The 23465-nt window shown below is 44.8% G+C and overlaps 1 protein-coding gene across 9 annotated transcripts in view; it reads left to right on the top strand.

The window, feature by feature from the left end:
• The window catches only part of gtf2ird1 (GTF2I repeat domain containing 1), a 237864-nt gene that overhangs the window by 169779 nt on the left and 44620 nt on the right, over positions 1 to 23465 (top strand). For 8 of the 9 annotated variants that reach the window (XR_005462554.1, XM_038813774.1, XM_038813775.1 and 5 more), the window contains 5 exons: positions 4061 to 4129; positions 7740 to 7832; positions 9387 to 9470; positions 11251 to 11434; positions 21593 to 21621. Coding sequence is in view for 8 of the 9 variants with exons in the window: in XM_038813774.1 (XP_038669702.1) it covers positions 4061 to 4129; positions 7740 to 7832; positions 9387 to 9470; positions 11251 to 11434; positions 21593 to 21621 (459 nt within the window). In the remaining variant the exon portion in view is untranslated. The remainder of the gene's footprint in view (positions 1 to 4060; positions 4130 to 7739; positions 7833 to 9386; positions 9471 to 11250; positions 11435 to 21592; positions 21622 to 23465) is intronic. The other variant, XM_038813778.1, reaches the window with a different exon arrangement.

The following is a 23465-nucleotide window of genomic DNA, read 5'->3' as shown; positions in this document are numbered from 1 at the left end:
AAGGAAACAAATTTTAATATTGAGGAATTTCCAGACTGGGACACAACGTCAGTCAGCAAGGAGTCTTAGGCGAACATGACTTGGCGCAAGTCAGGGTGAGGTGAAATCTCTTCACCCAGAGAGTTGGTGAGCCTGTGGAATTCGCCACCACAGGAAGTAGTTGAAGCTAAAACATTGTCCGTTTACTAGAAGGAGTTAGATACAGCACTTCGGGCTAAGGGGCTCAAAGGATATGGGGGAAAACAGGAACAGGTTACTGAGTTGGATGATCAGCTGCAATCATAATGAATGGCAGTGCAGACTCGAAGGGCCGAATGGCCTCCTCCAGTTCCTATTTTCTGTGTTTCTAGATAAAGGGCTGAATACTTTGCTGTGCGATGCCGGTGTTGGGAATCGCAATCGGCGGTTAATTGCACAAAATGGAAAAACTGTGTTTTGCCCCCGTCCGTCGGTTCCGTTGCCATGCTCCAGTCCCTCGCTGGCGGTGTTATCAAAGTTTGTGCTCCGTCAATTGCATGGATTTAAATATTATTTGTGGGTTGGACACTTCATGCTCCATCCCTCTGTGATGCCCCTCTCCGAGCCGGACATAGTGCAGGTGCAAATTTGTGCAAGTATTTACAAGCAGGACTGGGTGCCCCGTCTGCTGAGGGGGTCCGAGAGGCTAAAGAATCTCTCAAAAAACCTCCAAACCTGTCGGTCTTGCTGGGGAATGTCTGTGCGAGCTGGGGCAGTAGTGGGGAACGACTTGGCCCATGTACTCTGGGTGTCCCCCTCGGGATGGGGTGGACTGGCTAAGAGCGCCATTGCTGCAGTGTGTGGATTTAACACATCCCTTTGGTGCTATGTTCGGGCTCCTGGTTGGTCACCCTGCTGATTTCTCACTGTGTCCTGTGAATGCTCAGAGAGCCTCTGATGATGTAAGAGCCCACCCAGGCCGCCCCTCTGGAAACCTTCATCATATCCCAGTGGTATCAGCAAAGGGAAGGGCGTGGCCAAGCTCAATCAGTGGCCCTCCAGGTGCTGGCACTCCTCAGTGCAGTCCTCAGAAGCACTGCCACATCGCAGAGGAAGCGGGGGTTAGCAGAGCTCACCCAAACAGAGGACACCTGCATTGTGGCTTATGGACCCTCCATGGCTCTCTGCCCCTCTCAGTGCAAAGGCCTCACCAGTGACCCCCCCACCCCTCCGGATCAGCTGTCTCTCCTGGTGAGACTGGCAGCGCTGACCACCTACGACACCGCCTCCTCGGCACTGTTCAGGAGGGAGGCCTTGAGTCTGCTACCCACCCTGGGGAAGAGGCTGCCCCACCTCTCCTCATTTGCACGGAGCAGTGGGTCCACCTTGGGCATCTGAACTTGGGGTGCAGGTCTTTTCTGAGCCATCTTGGTGGCTGCAGTGAGTGTGTGGTAAGTGGAGCGCTTAAAAACATCTCCAGCTGCCAGGCTCTTTGACATTAATTCCAACCACAGCGGTTACACCGCCCGCTGGGCCAGGAATTGTTTCCAATTCACGCCGGCAGAATGCTGGCCCATTGCACATCCTGAACCGCGGAACGAATAGAGCCCCCAGCGGAAATGTGAACTGTACGCTATTCAGTTCCGGCGGCAACACTTAGTGTCCCAAAGGGAGAATCCAGTCCCAAATTTGTGAAGGGTGGAAGCTGGGAGTTTGGCCAGGAGATTATTTGAATAGTGAAGGATGAGAGTTTCAGAAGCAAATCAGCTGAGGTGAGGTGATGTCAGTTGATGCTGTGGAGATGAAAATAGACAGTCTTTGTAATGGAAAGGATGCAGGGTTCGTAGCTCCTTTCAAAGTCAAATGCAGCATAGAAGCTGTGAAAGTCAGGCTCAGACTCTGACAATTGCCTGGTACAGGAATGGAATCGGTAGCTGGTGGGCAGAGTTTGTACTGAGGACCAAAGTCAATGGGTGGGATTTTCAGGTTCCGCCTGCCCCGAGACCAGAAACCATGCCCGTGGTCAACAGGCCTTAAAATGGCCCGTCAAAGTTTCCATTCCGCCCGTGACGATTCCCACAGCGGGCGGGACCAGATTTACCCCAATGGCTTCAGTCTTCCCAGTATTTAATTGGAGTAGCCGCCTGCTTATCCCAGCACTGAATGTGGTATAAGGAGTCAGATAATTTAGTGAACGTGGAGAAGGGGAGCGGAGAACCCAGCCCAATGTTTTAGAGGGGACTTGGGTATCAGGAGTTACAAGGGAGAGTGTGATTCAGCAGATTGGTATCTACAGAAACGTCATAGTGACTAGTGGCCATAGGTTAGAGAATTGGCATTTTGTAAGTAAATTGGGAGAGCGTTGGTCTCCATGGGCAGATGCAGATGGAAGTAGGTTTAGGATTGTGCAGTTACGGCAACACAGTGGCGCAGTGGTTAGCACTGCTGCCTTGTGGCGCCGAGGACCCAGGTTCGATGCTGGCCCTGGGTTACTGTCCATGTGGAGTTTACGGTTTACGCATTCTCCCCGTGTCTGCGTGGGTCTCATACCCCCACAACCCAAAGATGCGCAGAGTAGGTGGATTGGCCACGCTAAAATGCACCGTAATTAGAAAAAAAAAAGAATTGGGTACTCTAAATTTAACAAAAAAGGATCGTGCAGATACCATCTGTTGAGAACAACGGCCCTGCCTTCAATTCTCATTGTTACCGGACCAGCTAGATGTATATGATGTTTTTGTGAAGTAATTGAATGCCTGTGCTTTCAGCAATCTACATATGACACCTCATTCTTGCCTGTGCGTAAGAGGCACAAATTCTTTGAGCCTGGAAAGATTTGTTACTTTTAAGTTATCTTGCCTTCAGCCAGAAAGGGTAAAACCTAAATCTCTAACTTGGAGACAGTAAAGTGACCAATTTAGCCGAGGTGCTGCTGGAAGGTTGGGTTTTGGGAGTTAATTTGTTTGCTCCGCAGTTGAAGGAGCAGTGTGTTTCACTGTCCATGTGGAGTTTGCACATTCTCCCCATGTTTGCATGGGTCTCGCCCCCACAACCCAAAAGATGTGCAGGGTAGGTGGATTGGATACGCTAAATTGCCCCTTAATTGGAAAAAATGAATTGGGTACTCTAAATTTTTTTAAAAAGAGAAAAAAAGATAATCTATCTACAATCTCTGCCCCCTGGGAATTGCAGAGGGAAACAAGTAGTTCCTGTTCACCTTATCTAGGCCCCTCATAATTTTGTGCACCCCAATTAGCTCACCCCTAAAAACAACCCCCTTCCCTTTCCAATCTCTCCTCACAGCTTCAACTTTCAATCCTTGGAAACAAAGTGGGATTGTCAGGGTTGCCAATCCTCCAGGAATGAAGAACAAAGAGAAGTACAGCACAGGAACAGGCCCTTCGGCCCTCCAAGCCTGTGCCGACCATGCTGCCCGCCTAAACTAAAATCTTCTACACTTCTGGGGTCTGTATCCCTCTATTCCCATCCTATTCATGTATTTGTCAAGGTGCCCCTTAAATGTCATTATCGTCCCTGCTTCCACCACCTCCTCCGGCAGCAAGTTCCAGGCACCTACTACCCTCTGTGTAAAAAAAACTTGCCTCGTAAATCTCCTCTGAACCTTGCCCCTCGCACCTTAAACCTATGCTCCCTAGTAATTGACCCCTCCACCCTGGGGAAAAGCCTCTGACTATCCACTCTGTCTATGCCCCTCATAATTTAAAGGTTAATCTCCAGAACACTGCTATATGTGTAACCCTGGAGAAGGATCATCGGGAAATTTTAAAATAGATTGTTTTTGTTTTGGCATTTCCTTTGAATGTTTATTTTTACCGGATCGAAAAATATTTAAAATGGGGTAAAAGTTGTCTGGTTGACAGTCAGCAATTGGGTAATGAGCCATTTTGCTTTCCTGTCAGTGGAGGAAATCGTACATCACCAGGATGGGGTGTGTTTACCGACTAATGGCTGGAGTGGGGGGGCAAGTCATGTGATGAAACCTTTGGCAATACATTAAATCGCAGTTGGCAACCCCTAAAGACTAATGGTTGAAGACATTAGAATTTCAGGATTGCTTTAACCATCATTGTGTCTATTCTAGCAGCAACACAAGCATCCCATGACTGTCTGAAAGAGGAAGGAACACCACCTAAGAGGCAGATTCAAACAGGTCAGTGCAATGAGTGCATCGTTGGACATGAAGAATAACTCCCTTCCCAAGTAGCCAGGCATTTGCAAATGTTACAGAGACATAGGAATAGGAGTTGGCTATTTAGCCCTTCCTACCTGTTTCACCGTTCAATCTAATGCTGATATTTTATCACCAAACCTCAGTTTTAATATTAATCTGGCAACAATTGCCCTTTGAGTGGAGCAGTGTTTGTTATTTTCACACCTGAAAGGTCTGGCCCTAATTTTTAGACTATGTGACTTAATCTTCGACTCTGCAACCAACAGAAATGGTTTCTCGCCAACTAGTCTATTGGTTAATATCATGAACGCTTGACCAGGGCCGGAATTTTCTGACCAATCTCTGGCGGCGGGATTCTCTGTTCCCACCAGGAGTGCACCCCGCCCCTCCCCCCTCGGGCTTCCCAGCAGTGTTGGGCGGCTTCTTTTTTTTAAATGAATTTAGAGTACCCAATTTATTTTTTTCCAATTAAGGGGGGAATTTAGCATGGCCAATCCACCTAACCAGCACATCTGTGGGGGCAAAACCCATGTAGACACGGGGAAAATGTGCAAACTCCACACGGACATTAACCCAGATCCAGGATCGAACCTGGGACCTCGGCGCCATGAGGCAGCATAGAACATACAACGTTACAGCGCAGTACAGGCCCTTCAGCCCTCGTTGTTGCGCCGACCTGTGAAACCACTCTAAAGCCCATCTACGCTATTCCCTTATCATCCATATGTCTATCCAATGACCATTTGAATGCCCTTAGTGTTGGCAAATCCACTACTGTTGCAGGCAGAGCATTCCACGCCCGTACTACTCTGAGTAAAAAACCTACCTCTGACATCTGTCCTATATCTATCTCCCCTCAATTTAAAGCTATGTCCCCTCGTGCTAGAGGAACAACATCTCATCTTCCGGTTAGGCACGCTACAGCCTTCCGGCCTGAACATCGAATTCAACAACTTCAGATGATCAGCACCACCTCGACCCATTTGTTTTCATTTCATTTTAACTGTCTTTTACCATTTCTTTCTTTCTTAATATACATTTAATTTTCGCCCCCAATCTTATCCACCTTTCCTGCACCTTTCTCCTCTTTGCTTCCCCCTTCCCCTCTACCCACACCTACAACATCCAAATTACAAACTGAGCTTGAGCCCCCATGTACATTCCACTCAGTGAACAATAAAATTAGTATTTTTTTCTGCATAAGTGGAGACCTGGCTAACAATCATTTCCTTTAGCTCCTCCAACTCGGTGAGCTGTAGACTACACAAGACCAAATGTGCTACTCCCTCTAGACAGCTGTCTGTTCCCAGACTGAACTGCATGCTTTTGACAGCAAACACACCCACAAAAAAATAAAGAAGTCCTTCTCACTCAACAGTCCATCTCCATGACAATGTGGCATGCTTTGGGATGTTCAAACAGAAATGCAAACAAATTCTGTTTAACTTTGCGACTGTTTAAATCTGAAACTCGGAGGAATCATTTCTATTTCAAATGGAGTTCTACAAACACTTTTTCCTTTGAAGTGGTAGCTTTTAGCTTCTTTTATGGAGATAATGGTGGGTACTTGGGCTCTGCTAAACAGTCCAGATATGGGTCAACTCTTGTCCAGTGTTTGCATTTCCAACTCTGATCTTCAAGGTAAACATATGTTAGCTTTTAATTGTAATGAGCTCCAAGCTTGTTTGAATTTAATTCACTTGGAATACATAACAGTTTTGAAACTGGATGCTTTCTTTCCCTTACATTTAACAGTTGAGTTCTTAAAACCACAAGTTATATTCTCGAACATGAATCATGAAACAGACATTTACAACTCTACTAAAAGATGTATAGAATAATAAAGCACACAGCATGATTTCAAAGCACTGACGACCTACTGATTGACCGCTGATATGTGCCCTGTGAGTCACTCTAGTGACAGGCTGCACATTGTTCTCAGTGACGTCCATGAAATCCAGGCATTAGTAAAGCTGCTTTTTGCCATTTTAACTCCGCACCTCAAACGCCAGCATCTGTGACGTGGCTCCCAGGGGTTACTCTGCTAAAAGAATCGTAGTTCCAGACTTTCAGGGTCTGTTCGTCTGCTACTGAGTCAAAGAGTCTGACTGACTGTGTCACAATCAGTCCCCCTAAGACAAAGAATGTACAGAACAGAAACAGGTCATTCAACCCAACTTATCTATGCTGGGGTATACATTCCCCTTCGTCTAACTTCCATCAGTAGACCTTTCTATTTTTCTACCTTTTTTCTATAGATCCCTGATGGTAGGAGATGGTTTAAGAAGGCATATGGAATACTTTCATTCGTTAGAGCAGGGAGGCTAAGCTGAAATTATATAAAACACTAGTTAGGCCACATCTTGAGTACCGTCCTAGTCAGCACAATACGGAAAGGATGGAATTGCACGAGAGAGATTACAGAATAGATTTACGAGGATGTTTCCAGGGCTGGAACTCAGGGCAGCACGGTAGCATTGTGGATAGCACAATGGCTTCCCAGCTCCAGGGTCCCAGGTTCGATTCTGGCTTGGGTCACTGTCTGTGTGGAGTCTGTACATCCTCCCCGTGTGTGCGTGGGTTTCCTCCGGGTGCTTCGGTTTCCTCCCACAGTCCAAAGATGTGCAGGTTAGGTGGATTGGCCATGATAAATTGCCCTTGGTGTCCAAAATTGCCCTTAGTGTTGGGTGGGGTTACTGGGTTATGGGGATAGGGTGGAGGTGTTGACCTTGGGTAGGGTGCTCTTTCCAAGAGCTGGTGCAGACTCGATGGGCCGAATGGCCTCCTTCTGCACTGTAAATTCTATGAAACTATGAAACTATGCGGAAAGATCGGATAGGCTGGGGTTGTTCTCCTTGGAACAGAGAGGCTGAGGGGGGGGATTTGTTTGAAGGGGGATTTATTTGAAGGGTACAAGGTTGTGAGGTGCCTGGAAAGAGTGAGTGGGAATGGTCTATTTCCCTTCACAGAGAGGTCGGCATAGATTTAAAGTGATTGGTGGAAAGATTAGAGGGGAGATAAGAAGAGGTGCATGGTCATGATGGGACCACCTTCCGTGCTGTACTAATTCCATGAATCAATATACTTGTCTGGTTACTCCATAAACACATCAGTAAAGACAACATGAGCGGCAGTGTAAGAAAAGGATGATGGGAAAAGAACGAAGAGAGAGTTTGCTGTGGGAGGCGAATAGGAGACTTTATAATTCTTCAAATATATTTTTATTTGAGTTTTTCCATTTTTACAACACGCCCTCAAAACTGGTACAGTACAATTGATGACGGGAGGAAACCCAAGTTGATTCAGTAAACCCGTTGCTTCCACATATACAAACAGTAGAGAGGGGAGGTGGAGAAAGGTTTATAAACCATGAAAACACAGCAAAGTGTGTACATCCTCGCGTCTAGTATATTAGAGGCGGAACTACATAATCTACGGAAAACCTTGTAGGAGTAGGTCAGACGCTATGGAGCCCGGGTATTTGAGGTAACTAAGCAGCACCAGAGCTCATGCAAACACAGCTATTCCTGCGCTCACATCATGTGACCCTACCTTTACATCTAATGTTAGTTTTCCTTTCCTATTCCAGAAATACCAGATAAAACGCCAGTGAAGCACCTGACAAACTCGGATGGAAATAAATCAAACAATTCCCTCAACATCATTGAAGTGACAATCCCAGGTAAGCAAGAACTATCCCTATTTTGAGGTTACCTGTTACAGCCACTCAGTGAGTGTGCACATGATGGACTGAGTTCGTCCCATTTCGCTCTCCTGGACGGGTATCGCTGCTGTTCAACAGAAGCAAGGGCTGGCCTTAAAGGAAACTGTATTCAGAGATTCATTAAAAAGCGCCATTGGATTGTGTGGGCGCGGAAACATAAGTTTAAGTAAACGCAGGTCCTTGAGATTGAAAACGGGAACGGGATTTTGGATACTGGAATAGCTGATGCTCCATTGAGTTCCCAGTTTGATATCAAAAGCAGGAGAAATGGAACCGTGCACACGAGTGTGATGGGTTGCGAACCTGAGGTGGCAGGGTGGGCGATCAGAATCTCAGAATCAGAATCTCGCACTTCCCCACTAAATGTGGGGTTGTTGGTAGGTTTGCTAATGGTTGTGTGGGCCGCGTGTGAATTGAGTTTGGCATAGGTTCACACCAATCAACTGGTCTCATTCCCACAACTTGAAACAGTGTGTCATCTCAGCACAGGGATGTTTAATTTCATTTTCAGTCGAAATGACATTTTTGAGCAGTACGGTGGCGCAGTGGTTAGCACTGCTGCCTCACGGCGCCGAGCTCCAAGGTTTGACCCCGGCTCTGGGTCACTGTCCATGTGCAGTTTGCACATTCTCTCCGTGTTTGCGTGGGTTTCACCCCCACAACCCAAAGATGTGCAGGCTAGACGGATTGGCCATGCTAAATTGCCCCTTAATTGGAAAAGAAATTAATTGGGTACTCTAAAATTCAAAAGAAAATGGCATTTTAGTCAGGCTTGGGTGACACAATGGAGGAGTCCAATGATGCTCCAGTGGGCTGTGTAAATAGTGTTTGGTCCACGAATGCTTGAAGAGGAGAGTACTTTGGGGGACTGTTACATTCTTGGGATTTGAGTGAGACTTGTATAGGCAGCCTGAGCATCCCGATTACAGCCCAGCATCTGAAGCCGCAGAGCCCTGTGTTTCGGTGCCTGCAATGAATGGTGGAAGGTGATGGGTATCTGGCCAGGCAAGTTAGTACAGTTATTTCTGTAAACTAACCACATAACATGAATGAGAGTATCAACATCATTGGAGCCTTTCTGTTTTGGGAATTAAACCCCATACATTTGAAATGAAAGTCTCAATTGAGTCTCTCGCATACTAGTAAAGGCATCTTGAATTATCCTTTACTCCAGTACTCGTGTTAGGGGCCCAAGGCAATTAATCTGGGCTATCTCCGAAAATAAATTGCCTGCAAAAACAATAAGTTGTTAATCTCCTGCCAAGTGTTTTATCAAAATTCTGTGCACTTGGCCCATGACCACTCAATCTGGAATGGTGCAGAGACAGGTAACTCCATGTTCTCCATTAAGGCTGGATAATACACGAGTCTGTAATCAGTGAGACATCTGTTCTGGATCTGGTAAGATGACCTGTGTTAAAGTTGAATGCCTGTCCCTTGTGGGCACCCATCCTTCGGATTCTGTACATTATGGAGCCTGACTCTTAGTTTGGGGATTTTTCTATTTTGCAGAGAATTATGATGCAAAGCTCACTCGAGTGGACATCGCCAATAATCTACGGGAGCAAGTGCAGGACCTGTTCAATCGCAAATATGGTAATTTCAGTTCTTCTGTGATGGTCTCCATGTTCAGAATGTATGGCTGCAATCCAGTCAGAGGAACCTATGCCATTATCATGTGACGGGTGCTGGCATGAGTCCACCCGTTGCCGTAACAAATATTTATCTTGTGCAATGCTGCCGGGGCGGTGGAGCAGGGAATTGATAGTCGGGCTATTTTAAAGTTACCTATGAAGTTTCTGGCCTGTCTCCCGATTCTGACCAAATCAATCTAGACCAGGGGAACAACCAATTTCCTTCAGTCCTCCCCAGAACAAAAATGAGGCTGACATTGAGGAATGTCCTCTGAGCAAACCTGAAGTTAATGGGAATCGGGGGGGAAACTGCTCCACTGGTTAGAGCCATACGTGGCCATTATGTGGACCAGTGCGAATCGGTGCCTTCATGAACCCTCATTAGGGAGCCAGTTAGATCACGGGAAGTCATTCGATAGGGATTCTTCCTATTAATGATATGGAGATTGGCCTTACTTGGTGATTGTTGATTTCTCGCCACGTCTAGGCAGAATCCGGATCACGGCAACAGGAGCGGGTCGGTTCAATCGGGAACCAATTGGCGCCTGCCGCGGATCCCAATTTCGGCCACTGTTGCGATCTAACTGGCTCGTCCCGATCCGCACTGGGTGTAACAAGGCCGATAAATCGCGCCCGTTGTTGTTGCTGTAGTGTTGTAAACGCAGCAGCTTCATATGTAAAAGAGACGCAGCAAAGTCCAAACCCCACTCAATGTTTTGCGAATGGACAGAGGAAAGTCACAGCATTCTGAGTACCTGTAAACTTCTATTGCAGCAATCATTTATAAACTCATGCTTAATTGGTTTCACCACAGTGTTTTAAATTATATTTCCTTGATTAAGACCGCTCTAAGTTAATTGTAAACTTTTTTTTAAAATTTAGAGTACCCAATTCATTTTTCCCAATTAAGGGGCAATTTAGCATGTTCAATCCACCTACCCTGCACATCTTTGGGTTGTGGGGGTGAAACCCACGCAAACACGGGGAGAATGTGCAAACTCCACACGGACAGTGACCCAGAGCCAGGATCGAACCTGGGACCTCGGCGCCGTGAGACTGTAGTGCTAACCACTGCGCCACCGTGCTGCCCAGTTAATAGTAAACTTGATGTAGAATTAGCAGCTGATACTAACCTGGTCATAAAACTAGTTTCCCTCAACTCTGGTAAGTTGAAAGATGCATGGATATTTTTTTCTGCCTGTTGAGGGTTAGATAGGATGGCGCTGTAGCAGATTTGCCAAACTGTTGCTCATTGCTCCTTCAACATGGCAGCCGAGTTTGGGTAACCCACATTCTCTCCCTCCACCTTCGACACACAGTGGCAGCCCGTGTGTACCATCTACAAGATGCACTGCAGCAACTCATCAAGGCTCCTTTGGCAGCATGTTCCAAACCCGTAACTTCCAGCGCCCAGAAGGACCAGGGCAGCAGATTCCTGCGAACGTCACCAGCTGCAAGTTCCTCTCCAAGTCGCTCACCATCCTGGTATTTAACACCGCGGGTGTGCCTTCACCGCATGGACTGCAGCAGTCCGTGAGTGAGGCTCACCACCGCCTTCTCCAGGGCAATTCAGGATGGGCAATAAATGCTGGTCGAGCCACTGGCACTCCCATCCCATAAAAGAATTAACAGAACACGCTTTGTCCCAGCAGTCTGTGCCACCCCTTGTTTACATTGATTTGTGTATCCTGTGCAAATTGTAGAGTTGTTAGTTTTATTGCCTCACTTCTTCTTAATTACAGGTGAAGCTTTGGGTATAAAATATCCTGTGCAAGTTCCGTATAAACGTATAAAAAGCAACCCTGGCTCGGTAATAATTGAAGGGCTTCCACCAGGTATTCCGTTCCGTAAACCCTGCACATTCGGATCCCAGAACTTGGAGAGAATCTTGGCCATGGCTGACAAAATCAAATTCACCATAACCAGGTAACCACAACTTAAAGCTGTACGTAACCAGGTAACCACAACTGGGAGTAGTAAGTAACCAGGTAACCACAACTGAGAGCTGTATGTAACCAGGTAACCACAATTGGGAGTAGTAAGTAACCAGGTAACCACAACTGAGATCTGTACATAACCAGGTAACCACAACTGAGAGCTGTAGATAACCAGGTAGCCACAACTGAGAGCTGTAGATAACCAGGTAACCACAACTGAGAGCTGTAGATAACCAGGTAACCACAACTGGGAGCAGTAAGTAAACTGGTAACCACAACTGGGAGCAGTAAGTAAACTGGTAACCACAACTGAGATCTGTACATAACCAGATAACCACAACTAGGAGCAGTAAGTAACCAGGTAACCACAACTGAGATCTGTACATAACCAGGTAACCACAACTGGGAGCAGTAAGTAACCAGGTAACCACAACTGAGAGATGTACGTAACCAAGTAACCACAACAAGGGAGCTGAAAATAACTAGACAATGGCAACGGGGAACTCTAACTATCTCGGTAAGGATGACTGTGGAACCAGGTAAAAAAAAGAGAGTGGAAGGAGGGTGGGTCACGTGACGTAACCACGGAGCAGCTGCATTTTCGTGAACTCTGACGCTGCTCATCTTTTAATCCTTTTTTTAAATCTTGATGCACACCCACAATTATTTGATCCTGGTCTGTATGCCCTGTGTTTTGTTCCTGGAAGATCTTGGCTGAATTTTGGCGATTGGGTGCTGAGTTAACTCCAGAAAATCCTTGTTTGATTGAGGAGGTTGGAGGCTGCCAGGGTGGGCCCAGTTTGCAATGGCAGTTTCACCGGTGATTGGCAATGCCATTGGCGTCGAGATGGTGGCTGTCATTTTGAGTGAAGTTGTGGACGATGGTCTCGGCTCCCTGGCAAAGGCTTTGCAAAGGTGTTCGCTTTGATAAACTGCGAGATATCCTGAAGAGAATTGATGAAGTGAAGAAGAGAATCCTGTCAATCGACAGTGCAGTTTCCTGGGTGGGGGCAGTCCTTGGAAATCCTGCAGCATGATATGTCGAAAATCCTGGTTGATTCGGGAAGGTAGGGCCGGAGAAGGAGTATCTGCCTGGTTTTCCGAGAGGAGCTGGGGATGAATTCCCGGCTGAATTGGAGAACTGGCTGCCATGTTTTCATAATGTCTATTTTGAGGGTTGGGCATTTTGTGTATGATGGAGAACATTATACCCGGTCTTTGCGGCCTGCGGGGGGTCGAGGATTGCGACCACTGGTCTTATGTTGTTGTGTCCTCAATGTCCATTGAGAAGGATTGGAGGCAGCCAATGCGATGGGTCTGAGCCACCTGCCGGGGCCTAGCTTTTTCAATACCGGGGCTTTGGGACAACGACATGGCGATGGTGCAAAGGCTTTTGTGAAACTCTGGATGGATCCTGGATGTTGCTTGATGATCCTGTCATGATTTGTGCCTTTCCGCGCTCCATTGATAGGTGTATTATCCTTCAGTTCATCCTTAATCCTGAACTTTGTTCCCTTGTGATTATGCCCCTGATTTTGTGTTATTGCCTTTTATCCTGACAAGTGTGCATGATACGTGAGCACAGAGGCGTTGTTGCCTATTAACGTGTTATAATGAGAAAATCCTGCTGAGTTGATTGTATGACATGAGGGTTGTTCAGTATTTACCAAAATATTTTTAATGTGCTGTAATCCTCGTTTTTACACTGAGGGAGTACACTTTTTTAGGTACCCTCACTTTATTTGTAGATAAGATGAGGTGATAAGATGAGGTGATGCCACAGCAGGGTGGTGGGTTGATGGTTTGGTATGGCCTCATTGTGGGTGAGGAAAGGCCCCGTTAGAACTATTAGTGTTGTCTTTTTCTTCTATATTTTTGGATTATGGAATACTTGTTCATCTCCTATCAAGGTTCAGCCAAATCATGTATCCTGGAGAAGACTGGGTTCCTTTTTTCTTGCTCCTGTGGTTGGCGCCTTCGGTGTAGTAAGAGTGAGGAGGAACTATGTACTGGCAGCCGCCGGATGTAGGTCAGTTAATCCTTGGCAATCTAAGGTTTCTTGGGTAGGCTTTCTATATTTACTTGGCTGCACAGGTAGCGACAATGGTCATTTGATTGAATAGATTAGGGCAGTGGTAACTGTGTTTACCTGGGTCATGTGGAGGGTATATTGGGCGGGGAGTAGGTCACCCTCCCCTAAGTCATCCCATTTTTGGGGATCCCGGATTTCTCTCCTTCAAAGTAAGGTTCCACTGGGATGTAGTATCCTGTTGGCCACAGGGCCAGAGTGTGAGGCTGAGTGCTTTGGTTCAATGTTATTAGAGTCTTTCTTTGAGATTAGGCTGAATTGAGGAGTAAGTCGCCCTCCTCCAAGGTGGTTGTGCATTGGGAGGTAGAGACTGTCCTCCTCCTTGAGGCTTGGGCTCCCATGGGGATGCAATGTCCTGAGTCTTATGATGCTACTCTGTTCCTGGTATCCTTTATGCGAAAGTGTATGTTGCTTGACCTTGTTTGACATTTATTGACTAATCCTCTCTGGGATTTCCTTCCTTTATCATGGTAGGAGAGACTCTGATACGGGCTCTGATTTGTTGTATTTTATTCTGGTGAGTTTCCCTTCTGTCGGGGATGGGAAGAGTTGTGTCCCTTACTGAGAAACCCTGTTGATAGGTGTCTTGACGATTCCTCTTCTCCTTGTTGGTGAGGTCCTTCGGTGGAAAATAGTTTAAGATTTCCACTGTTGGCAGGGCCTGAGCGGTGCCTCTGATTTGACTGGACTGGAGAGCATTGTGTCCCCCTTCTCCTGGGGCATCCTTTTATTATTTGGAGGTCTGATTGATTGTTTTTTTAATCCCATAAGGGATCTCGTATATTGTGTAGTCTTCTCTTTTTTAGCCTGATGATGGAGGAGGCTGTGTGCACCATAGGGCCATGTGCTCATGGTTTTATCCTGAGATCCCCTACTCTTTTTGATATCCTTTTATCCTTTCATTTTCCGTGTGCAGGGAAGTGCTGACTATAACGATTGCAATGTTTAACAGTCTAAATCAATTGTATGAATATTTGCTATGTGTATATATGTGGAATAATGATCACTCTGAACTGTACTGAATGTTGGGGATGTGTTTTGCCTCTTGCAGTTATATCTCCTTAGAACTAAAGTCATAAAATAATAGAATCTCTACAGTGCAGAAGGAGGCCATTTGGACCATCGAGTCTGCATCGACCCTCCGTCCATTCCCACATCCATCCCGATCAGTCCCCAAAACCTAACCTGCACATCCTTGGACACGAAGGGGCAATTTTATCATGGGCAATCCACCTAACCTGCACATCTGTGGATTGCAGGAGAAAACCAGAGCACCTGGAAAAAGCACATACAGGCACTGGGAGAATGTTCAAACTCCACACAGACCAGGCTGGAATTGAACCTAGGCCCCTGTGAGGCAGCAGTGCTAACCACCGTGCCGCAGATTCTTTCTGTATTTCCTTTTTCTTATTTTGGGGTCAAAGAATCGTTAACCGGCTCCTGCAAAGGTACAGACGTGACTGCCATCCATGAAAAAGACATTATAATGTGTCATTGGTGGCTCTGGTATCATTGGAGTCGGGGGAGGCGTGTTTTGGTGCCTGCCCGAGCGTAGTGTGAGAATCCTATCCTATATTTTATCTGGCTGTGTGAGTGATCGCTATAGGTGAAGGTGTGCACCATTTTACCATGGTTTTCATGGCTTCATGCTCTTTTCCCCATTCGCTAGCTTATCCACCCACCATCTTTTCCTGTGCAAACGCAAACACTAAATTTAATGATTAAGCTGAACCAACTGTGATGGTATTCCCCTGTTCTTTCTGTATTTGCGTACGCAGAAGCATTTATTCTGTACTGTCCCAATTTTGAGAGTTTGTTCCGTTATTTATAAAAATATACATAGAAAGAAACAAGTGAGCTGAAGTAACCAAGTTATGGAAGCCGGGACTGCATAAAAACAAGAGAGGTATAATTAACCAACCATTTGAATAAACTCCGTAGTTAAATGTCGAATAAAAGTATATAGTCTCTATTCAGAATTGCTGACATTGTCTCTGCTTCAATCACTAATTGCAGTTGTGCAATTCACAGCCTCATAACACTCCTTTAAGATTCCCCCTGATTTCTGCGCTAGATCTCTTCCATTTAATCGTATATCTATGTCCCTTTGGTCTGGCTTCTCAAATCCATTTCTATCGATTCTGTCCCATTCCATCACCATTTTGAGCCCCTCTATCAAATTAACAGCCCCTCCCCCCAATGATCTCTTCTGTTCTAACAAAGACAGCGCCAATTTTTCATCATCTTTTTCTTACTATTTGTATCCACTCCCCATACCCGGTAGTAGTCCATGTGCACTGCACTTTCTCCAATGCTTTAACATCTTCTTATAGTGTCGAGACCAAAACTGCACACAGTATTCCAGTCTTATTAAGATTTTACACAGACCCGCCGTAACTTTCCGACTTCTTTATGTTAGACGTTTAGCTGCTGTTGTATAAAGAGTCAAAGGTTCTGCTTCTTTTCCACAAACACCTTTAATATACTTCTACAGACTCTGCACAAAACTCTAACATCACATCACCTGACACAAAGGCCACCTGAAGCCTTTTTACACATCAGTGTCAATTATTGGATCATTAACATAAATGAGACAACTAATTGGAATGTCTCTTAATCCATTACTTAACAGTCTCCCCTTCCTTGGAGAAAACAAATAATTAGGTGAAAACAAAATTACAAGAAACTCCAAAACACACAAGCAATTTCCCCTTTTCTAATTTGTTTTTCATTTTTTTTTGGTAGAAAAAAAACTGTCACAGAAACAGGCGCCCTTCATTAACAATATCCAAAGGTTTCTTTGAGCTAGCTCCTCTTTTTGTAAAACAGTCTGACAATTGAAAGCCACTGTTGACCCATTTAATTTTTACTATTTCCCCCTGTCCAAAATCTGCTTCAAACTTGCAATGTCTATCCTGAACCCATTTTCATTGACACTCTTTGTAGAGCGCACATTTTCCCACAGGGATTTATTGTCAATGTGACATTCAATGGGTATATTACCCAAATCCCCAAATTTCTATCAATATCTGAGATATATAAAAGGCCATTTCCGCGGCCTCTACAAGGCTTAACGTCTCAGCAGCCAAAGTGCTTTTGACCACTCTCCTTATTTTCTTTGCTTCCCACACAAGAGGGCAACATTTACCATTGTTCCCCAAAAGGAAAATTATAAAACCTCCTGTGCTTGAACCTCCATCAAATAAATTTGCATAGGATGCATCACTATAAACTATGGGTTTCAAGTGCCTACGGTCACCTAAAACCAGGAACCTCAGAACACACTCCTGCATTTTAGTTTGACCAACGCTTTATTTGATCTTATTATGTCTTCCACTTTGGGATCATTCATTTTTGTACTCAACTCGAAGACATCAAATCTCACGTCCGGTCTAGTTTGTCTTCCTAACCAATTCAGTTGCCCAATTAAACTTCGCAGTTGTTCTTTTTCCATCCTTGAAACCATTGCGTCTTTGTGAAACCCGGCCACGACTAACTGCTGTTGGGCTGATGCTTTCCAAATAAGATTGCTGACGTAAAGTTGCCCCTAACTGAGTCTGTCCGATTTCCAAACCAATATATTTAAATGCACCGGAAGCCTGACTTCCAACCCTGAATTCTTTCCTCAAACCAGAGATTACAATACCTTCGAAATCAATAGTGCCACCCGACAAAAAATCATCGACATGCATCATAAGGATGCCAGAAAGATTTCCTTTATCATTCCAGTAAAACATTGCCGGATCTGCTTTCAACTGGCAACAGCCTAACTTGAACAAAACTGACCTTACGAAAAGTACCAGACTCTAGACTCATCATTCAATCCATATACATATTTGTTCAACTTCTGTGTTAGCTGCTTCTTTAGGAGGACGGAGAAAAATGTCTCTCTGGAGCTGATGCCCCTGGAAAAAGGCAGCTTTTATATCTATAGATTTGCATTCCCATGTCTTTGTGGCTAATAGAGCCAAGAAGATCTTTAAAATAACCTTTCCTGCCTTAGGTGAATCTACCTTTAAATCTTGATCTTAGTTTTCTTCAAATTCCCATGCCACAAGCCTGGCCTTTGCCTTACAAGTTCCATCCGGAAGAACCTTTTCCGTGTAAATCCATCTGTGAGATAGAGCTCTTTGTCCCCTATCCGGTACTTCCGTGTATACTCCAAATTCACTCCAACTATGCAGTTCTTGCTGTTTGGTATCTTTGATAACTTTTTCATCTAATTTATTGGAAGCCACCAAAATCTCCTGTGCATGTGGGCTGCTACTCCTATTAGTATTTGTAATCTTACTCATGTTCCGAGATCTTGATAAACTACATCCCCTCTCCTGCCTGGTATCTTGTTCTGTACTGCTACTACTTGATCTTTCCCTTCTGCTGTGGGATGTTCTTGACCTTTTCCTGTGGACCTGTTCACTATCCGATGTACTATCTGAACTGTGTTTCTGTGCCCTTCATTTTTGAACTTTGTTTTCCCAATCCATTGTCTTGACTCCCTCCCCTGACTGCTGTACATTCAACCAATGTTTATACTTTCCAGTGGCCTTTCCTGCTCTACTAATAACAGTTGCATCCTTCCGTTGACTAGACCCTTCAGGCAACTATGTCCTTTTGTACCAACTTTTGACAGTTGTCCTTTTGGAAAAATGTTCTAATTCATCAGAAGTGTTGTGTTCCTCGACAGAAACCCTGTCTATATCAGTAAACTGGTCCTCATAGTTCTGTAACACGTGCGTACCAGATAACTCTGGTTCCTCATCATGTCTGTCTGCTCTGTCTAAATTTGAACATTTGTAATCTGTACCCATTATCCTTGATGAATGTACCCTAACAGTTTTACTGCTATGCTGCAAAATAATTGTTTTGGCATCTATGCCTATGATCTTTCCTGGGCCTTTCCATTCATTAAAATTGTCTCTCTTATAGTTTACTATGTCTCCTTGCTGAAAAACGGTATCTGATGGCCGTACATTATGTCTTAAAGCTCTGCGAATTCTTTCAGAGACTTCTGCTTTCTACTGCTATGTAATGCATTTAAATGCTCAGCAAAGGTAAGCTAATTGTATTCCCTTTCCAAGCTGGGGGCTGGTCATCTAAAATGGATGGAATTTTAGGATTTCTACCAAACACGAATTGATTGGGATTATAGCCCCCAACCATCTGCAATGAATTCTTTGCATGTACCGCCCATGCTGAAGCTGAATTTAACTTGCAGTTTGGTCTATCTGCCAAAATTTTCCAGAGCATGTCATCTATTACCGCATTGTTTCTTTCACACACCATTACTAAATGGGCTTTCCGCAGCTGTATTCATAACTGTGATATTCACGTTTTCACACATATCCCTAAACTCATCATTAGCAAATTCACCCCCATTGTCCGTAAGGAATTTTGCCGGTGGGCCCATTCCTATCCCTATCCATTTTTCCACGATTTGATCCAGAATTACACTCTTTTCTTTACTTCGTACAATCGTTGATTGACGAAATCTGGTTGCTAAATCTACAAAATGCAAAATAAATGTATTATTGGTCTGCTCCGAAGCAAAGGTATATCACTTGATACAACATCCGTGCTAATTAAATTATTCACTCTGGCAATATTGCAAGGGATCACCACTCTTTTCAGCGACTTCAGAGTATTATCATCCCCAAACCTGAAACTTGTAGAACTTTTAAATTCCTTAACCTTGTTACAATTTTCAGCATTCAAGGAGTCCAGGTAACATTTTAACCAGTCAATTCCACACACAATAGATGTGCAGCCACTGCCCAATACAGCGCAATTGAAGGATTCTGCAACCAACACCCTCATTACCGGCGTAAAACAGCTTGTTAATAGGACAATGCCTTCTTTCTGGTCACTATCGTTTTCCTCTTCTGACTCTTCCATGTCATGTGTCACTTCAAACATTCTTATAACGTGTTGTACAGTTGAAAGCATAATGGTATTGAGAGTCACATCGAAAACAATTGATTTATCATGCCCCGTGTATTTCTGGGGTTCATCTTCCTATTGTAGGTTCTAACTGGGTTTCTGTCTTCATATTTTCCCGCTCCCCATCTCCTTCTATAGCAGGGGTGGGCAAACTTTTCCGTGCAAGGGCCACATTCAGAAATTCACAATTCACAAAGGGCCGCATAGTATATTAAGTAAAATAATTACTTCACCCGGTTATGATTCTGGGCGCCTCATATAGAACATAGAACAGCACAGAACAGGCCCTTCGGCCCTCGACGTTGTGCCGAGCAATGATCACCCTACTCAAGTCAACGTATCCACCCTATACCAGTAAGTAACCCAACAGCCCCCCCCGCATTAACCTTAAAAAAAATTTTTTTAAAAAAAATTTAAAAAAAAAAAAAATTTTTTTTTTTTTTTTTAATGACTTGGTGGGCCGCAGAAATACCTTTGGCGGGCCGCATGCGGCCCGCGGGCCGTAGTTTGCCCACCCCTGTTCTATAGTCTTGGAACCTGTTTGTAGCAGTGCGATTTCGCCATCCTGTTAGTAGCGTGTCTTCCATATTCTGCTTTATTGCAGACTGACCTATTTGGGTCATCAGAGCCATCAGAATCGAATGTTTCCCCAGAAACTTTTTTAAAGCTTCTGTCATCTGATAAGGTATCCTTATCCGCAAACTGAACTCCTGTGAAAACCAGGAGTCTATCCATGTTGCTCACTCCAGCACAGTCAAGTAATTTAAAGGCCAACACAGACTATGGAAATTCCAGGTTGTGTTTCTGCAGCCTTTTATATAGTCTGCCAAATTCCATTATATAGTCTTCCATGGAGAATTCCTCTATTTTCCAGAACCTATCAAAATCCGACCATGCTTCATATGCACTTAACAAGTTATCCTTTTGATAAATCTTAGCCATATAACATAATAGAGTCTCCAGACCTTCTTCTGAGTCTAACTCTTCCAATTCCAGCTCAGAAAACACTTTGCTTCGGATTTTACTGTCATAAGGTAGAGAACGAGCCAATGCCATACCTTGTTTTCTCTTTCCCAAGGCAAGTCCACATAACTACTGCACTTCTCTATTGATCGTACAATGCCCTTTCAGAAAATATGGGGGGGTAGTCATATCCGGCCATCTTTATCCTAGGTTCAGCCATATATCTGTTTTGGGTTTTTTTCTCACTCCTTGGTTTGGTCGGGAAAAGTTGTATCTTTCAACCCTTCACATTTGCACAGCAACCGTCCTCTGCTGCCATTTGTTAGATGTTTAGCTGCTGTTGTATAAAGAGTCAAAGGTTCTGCTCCCTTTCCACAAACATCTTTAATTTACTTCAACAGACCCTGCACAAAACTCTAACATCACATCACCTGACACAAAGGCCACCTGAAGCCTCTTTACATATCATTGTTAATTATTGGATACTTAACATAAATGAGACAACTAATTGGAATGTCTCTTAACCCATTACTTAACACTTTATTTCACACTCTTAACATTAGCTTTTGTGGTCTTGTCCACTTGTGGCTTTGCTTATAGTGAACCTGAGCCCTCCAGTGGCTCCACTTACCCACAACAGTCAGCGTTCCTTCAATTCAAGAATATTATTACCCTTTTAAAGAAGTTTGGGAACATTCACAGACGCCTAACTTCCAGGGAAGATAGGCCTAGTCTCCTAAATCTCTCTTTACAGGATAATTCCTTTATCCCAGGAATCAGCCTGGTGAATCTTCATTGCACTCACTCTCGAAGAAGTATATATTTCCTTAGGTAAGAAGGCAACAACTGTATTCCAAGGCTGTGTGTAATTGCAATAAGATGACCAGACCCTTAGCCTCTATTGCAAAGCTATTGGAGTATAAGATAGGCTAAGGATATTGAGGGACAATATGGATAGTGCAGGAAGGCGTAGTTGAGGCTCAGCCTTAATCTTATTGAATGGCAGACCTGGTTCAAACAGCTGAATGGCCTAGCTCTGCTCTTGCCCCTATTTCTTATATTCTATGTACACTGGGGACACCATAGGCCTTGAAACACTATATTCTGATTAGAGACTTTGCAATCTTCTAAAACCTGTGTCCTTTTGTCGTTTTGCAGGCCTTTCCAAGGACTCATCCCCAAACCTGGTAAGGATATTTTTTATGCACAAATAATAACTTTCGAAAATTAAATCCTTCTCCTGTTTTTTAAACTTGCATGGCCGTAGCTGTCACAAGGGCACTTTGCCCTGCACTCAGACGGGCTGTGGTAAAGAGATACCCTTGGTGTTCAGGAATGGGACCTCAGCAGGTGACTGGAGGATCGGATGCTGCCAGCTCTCCCTCTTTGGTTCAAGTCAACAAGGAGGACTTCATCCCAGGAACGCCGAGCAAAGAGATTTTTTTAGAAATTCCCATTCCCAAATTCCCAGTGCACACTCCTGCTGGGTGAAGATTCCCACCGGGAGCACAAATTCATAAAATTCACCTTTCTGTCCGAGTGCCATGTAAGAGGGAGAGAGCTGGCAGCATCACTCATCTGTTTATTACCTGCCTGTGTCAACCATAGATAAGAACCTGGCATGGGGCCCGGATCAGTGTGAGTACAGTCCGCCAATGGTACAAAATGGACAAAAGTAAAACTCAAAATCAAACCTCCAGCATCTCTCTCTGGAGGTGTTCTGAGCTATACTCCACTGAGCAGCAGATCACCATCTCTCACTGGCTGTGAAGTGGGTTCTGCAGGTGTGGTGTGCTGAGCTAGCCCAGCAACTGAATAACGTCAGTAGCTGGTGTGGGTGAAGGAGACGTCACTCCGGTTGAAGCAACAGCTTTGCTGCCTTACTCTACAGAATGCAGAGAAGGTTTAGATTAAAGCAGTTACCACCTCAAAACTTGAGGCGCGGGGCTACCAACTAAACCGGCCAGTCAAGGCCCTGGGCCACTTCCAACCCCAGAGATAGTGAACAGTTAAACCATCTCTCATCGCCCTCCCCCTGGGGAAACACTTAGAAACAGAACGCGGTTCGAAATTGGAAAGCCCACTGAGTATACCCGCTCAAGGGGGAAATCCAGAGGTTAACACTGTACAGCCCAACACTCCACTGTTGGGGCCAGTCACACTTGTTATAATTAGAATGGCAAAGTGCCTCAGCATTTGATTTGAGATGGGGCACCATGAGATAGTTGGGGAGGAAAGGTGCTATATTCACCGTCACAAAGTAAAACCACGGACATTGGCCATAGTTGTTTATTTGAGGAAATAGCTAGTAAATTGAATGGTTCAGGGGCTAAAGTGACTGAATGTAGTAGCCTTTCTGCCCACTGTGACTGAGTGACCTGTGATTAGACAGATATGTCATCTGGTTCTTGATCAGTTCTAACGCAGGGTCATATTGTGTTTTTTGGGGGGGAGAAATGGAGGGTTGGAATAGCCTGTGCAAATATGGCAACTGTGGTTGGAAACTTTTCAGATATGGCTTGGAAGGACTCAGAGTTCAGAGGTTACCCTGACAGCTACTGATACATCCCTGACCTGGATGTGCTTTGTCAGTGCGGCTGCGGGACTGATCCCAGTTCCGTGATAGCTTCCTCAGAGATTTATTGTCCCCGCATGGAAGTGCCTTCCAGCAATTCCAGTTAGAAAGTGTTAGGGCCTGTACGAACAGGCAACAACAGGACAACTCCTAAATTGGCACAGAAGATGCCAATTAACCGGGGGGTGTCATGCCTTCTCCTCACCACAGGCACTACCTCTGGGATACCACCATCACCAACACCTCCTTCGAGATTCCTCCTTCTCCCACCTCCTCCTCAACCCTGTACAAACTATGCAATGCCCACGCACACATTGCAGTATGAAACCGCTGGGCGATGGAAATAGTTTTAAGGAGATGATTAAAGAGGTCAAAGCCTTTTTGTGCTTAAGGACAGGCTGAGAAACAACATGAAGCTCTGCAGCATCTTTTAAAAGTCCAAAAGTAAGCAGCAGG

The sequence above is a fragment of the Scyliorhinus canicula genome, chromosome 12 (genome assembly GCF_902713615.1).
Source record: "Scyliorhinus canicula chromosome 12, sScyCan1.1, whole genome shotgun sequence".
NCBI lineage: Eukaryota > Metazoa > Chordata > Chondrichthyes > Carcharhiniformes > Scyliorhinidae > Scyliorhinus > Scyliorhinus canicula.
The sequence above is the reverse complement of the archived record's forward strand: the minus strand, read 5'-3'. Positions and strand labels throughout refer to the sequence as shown.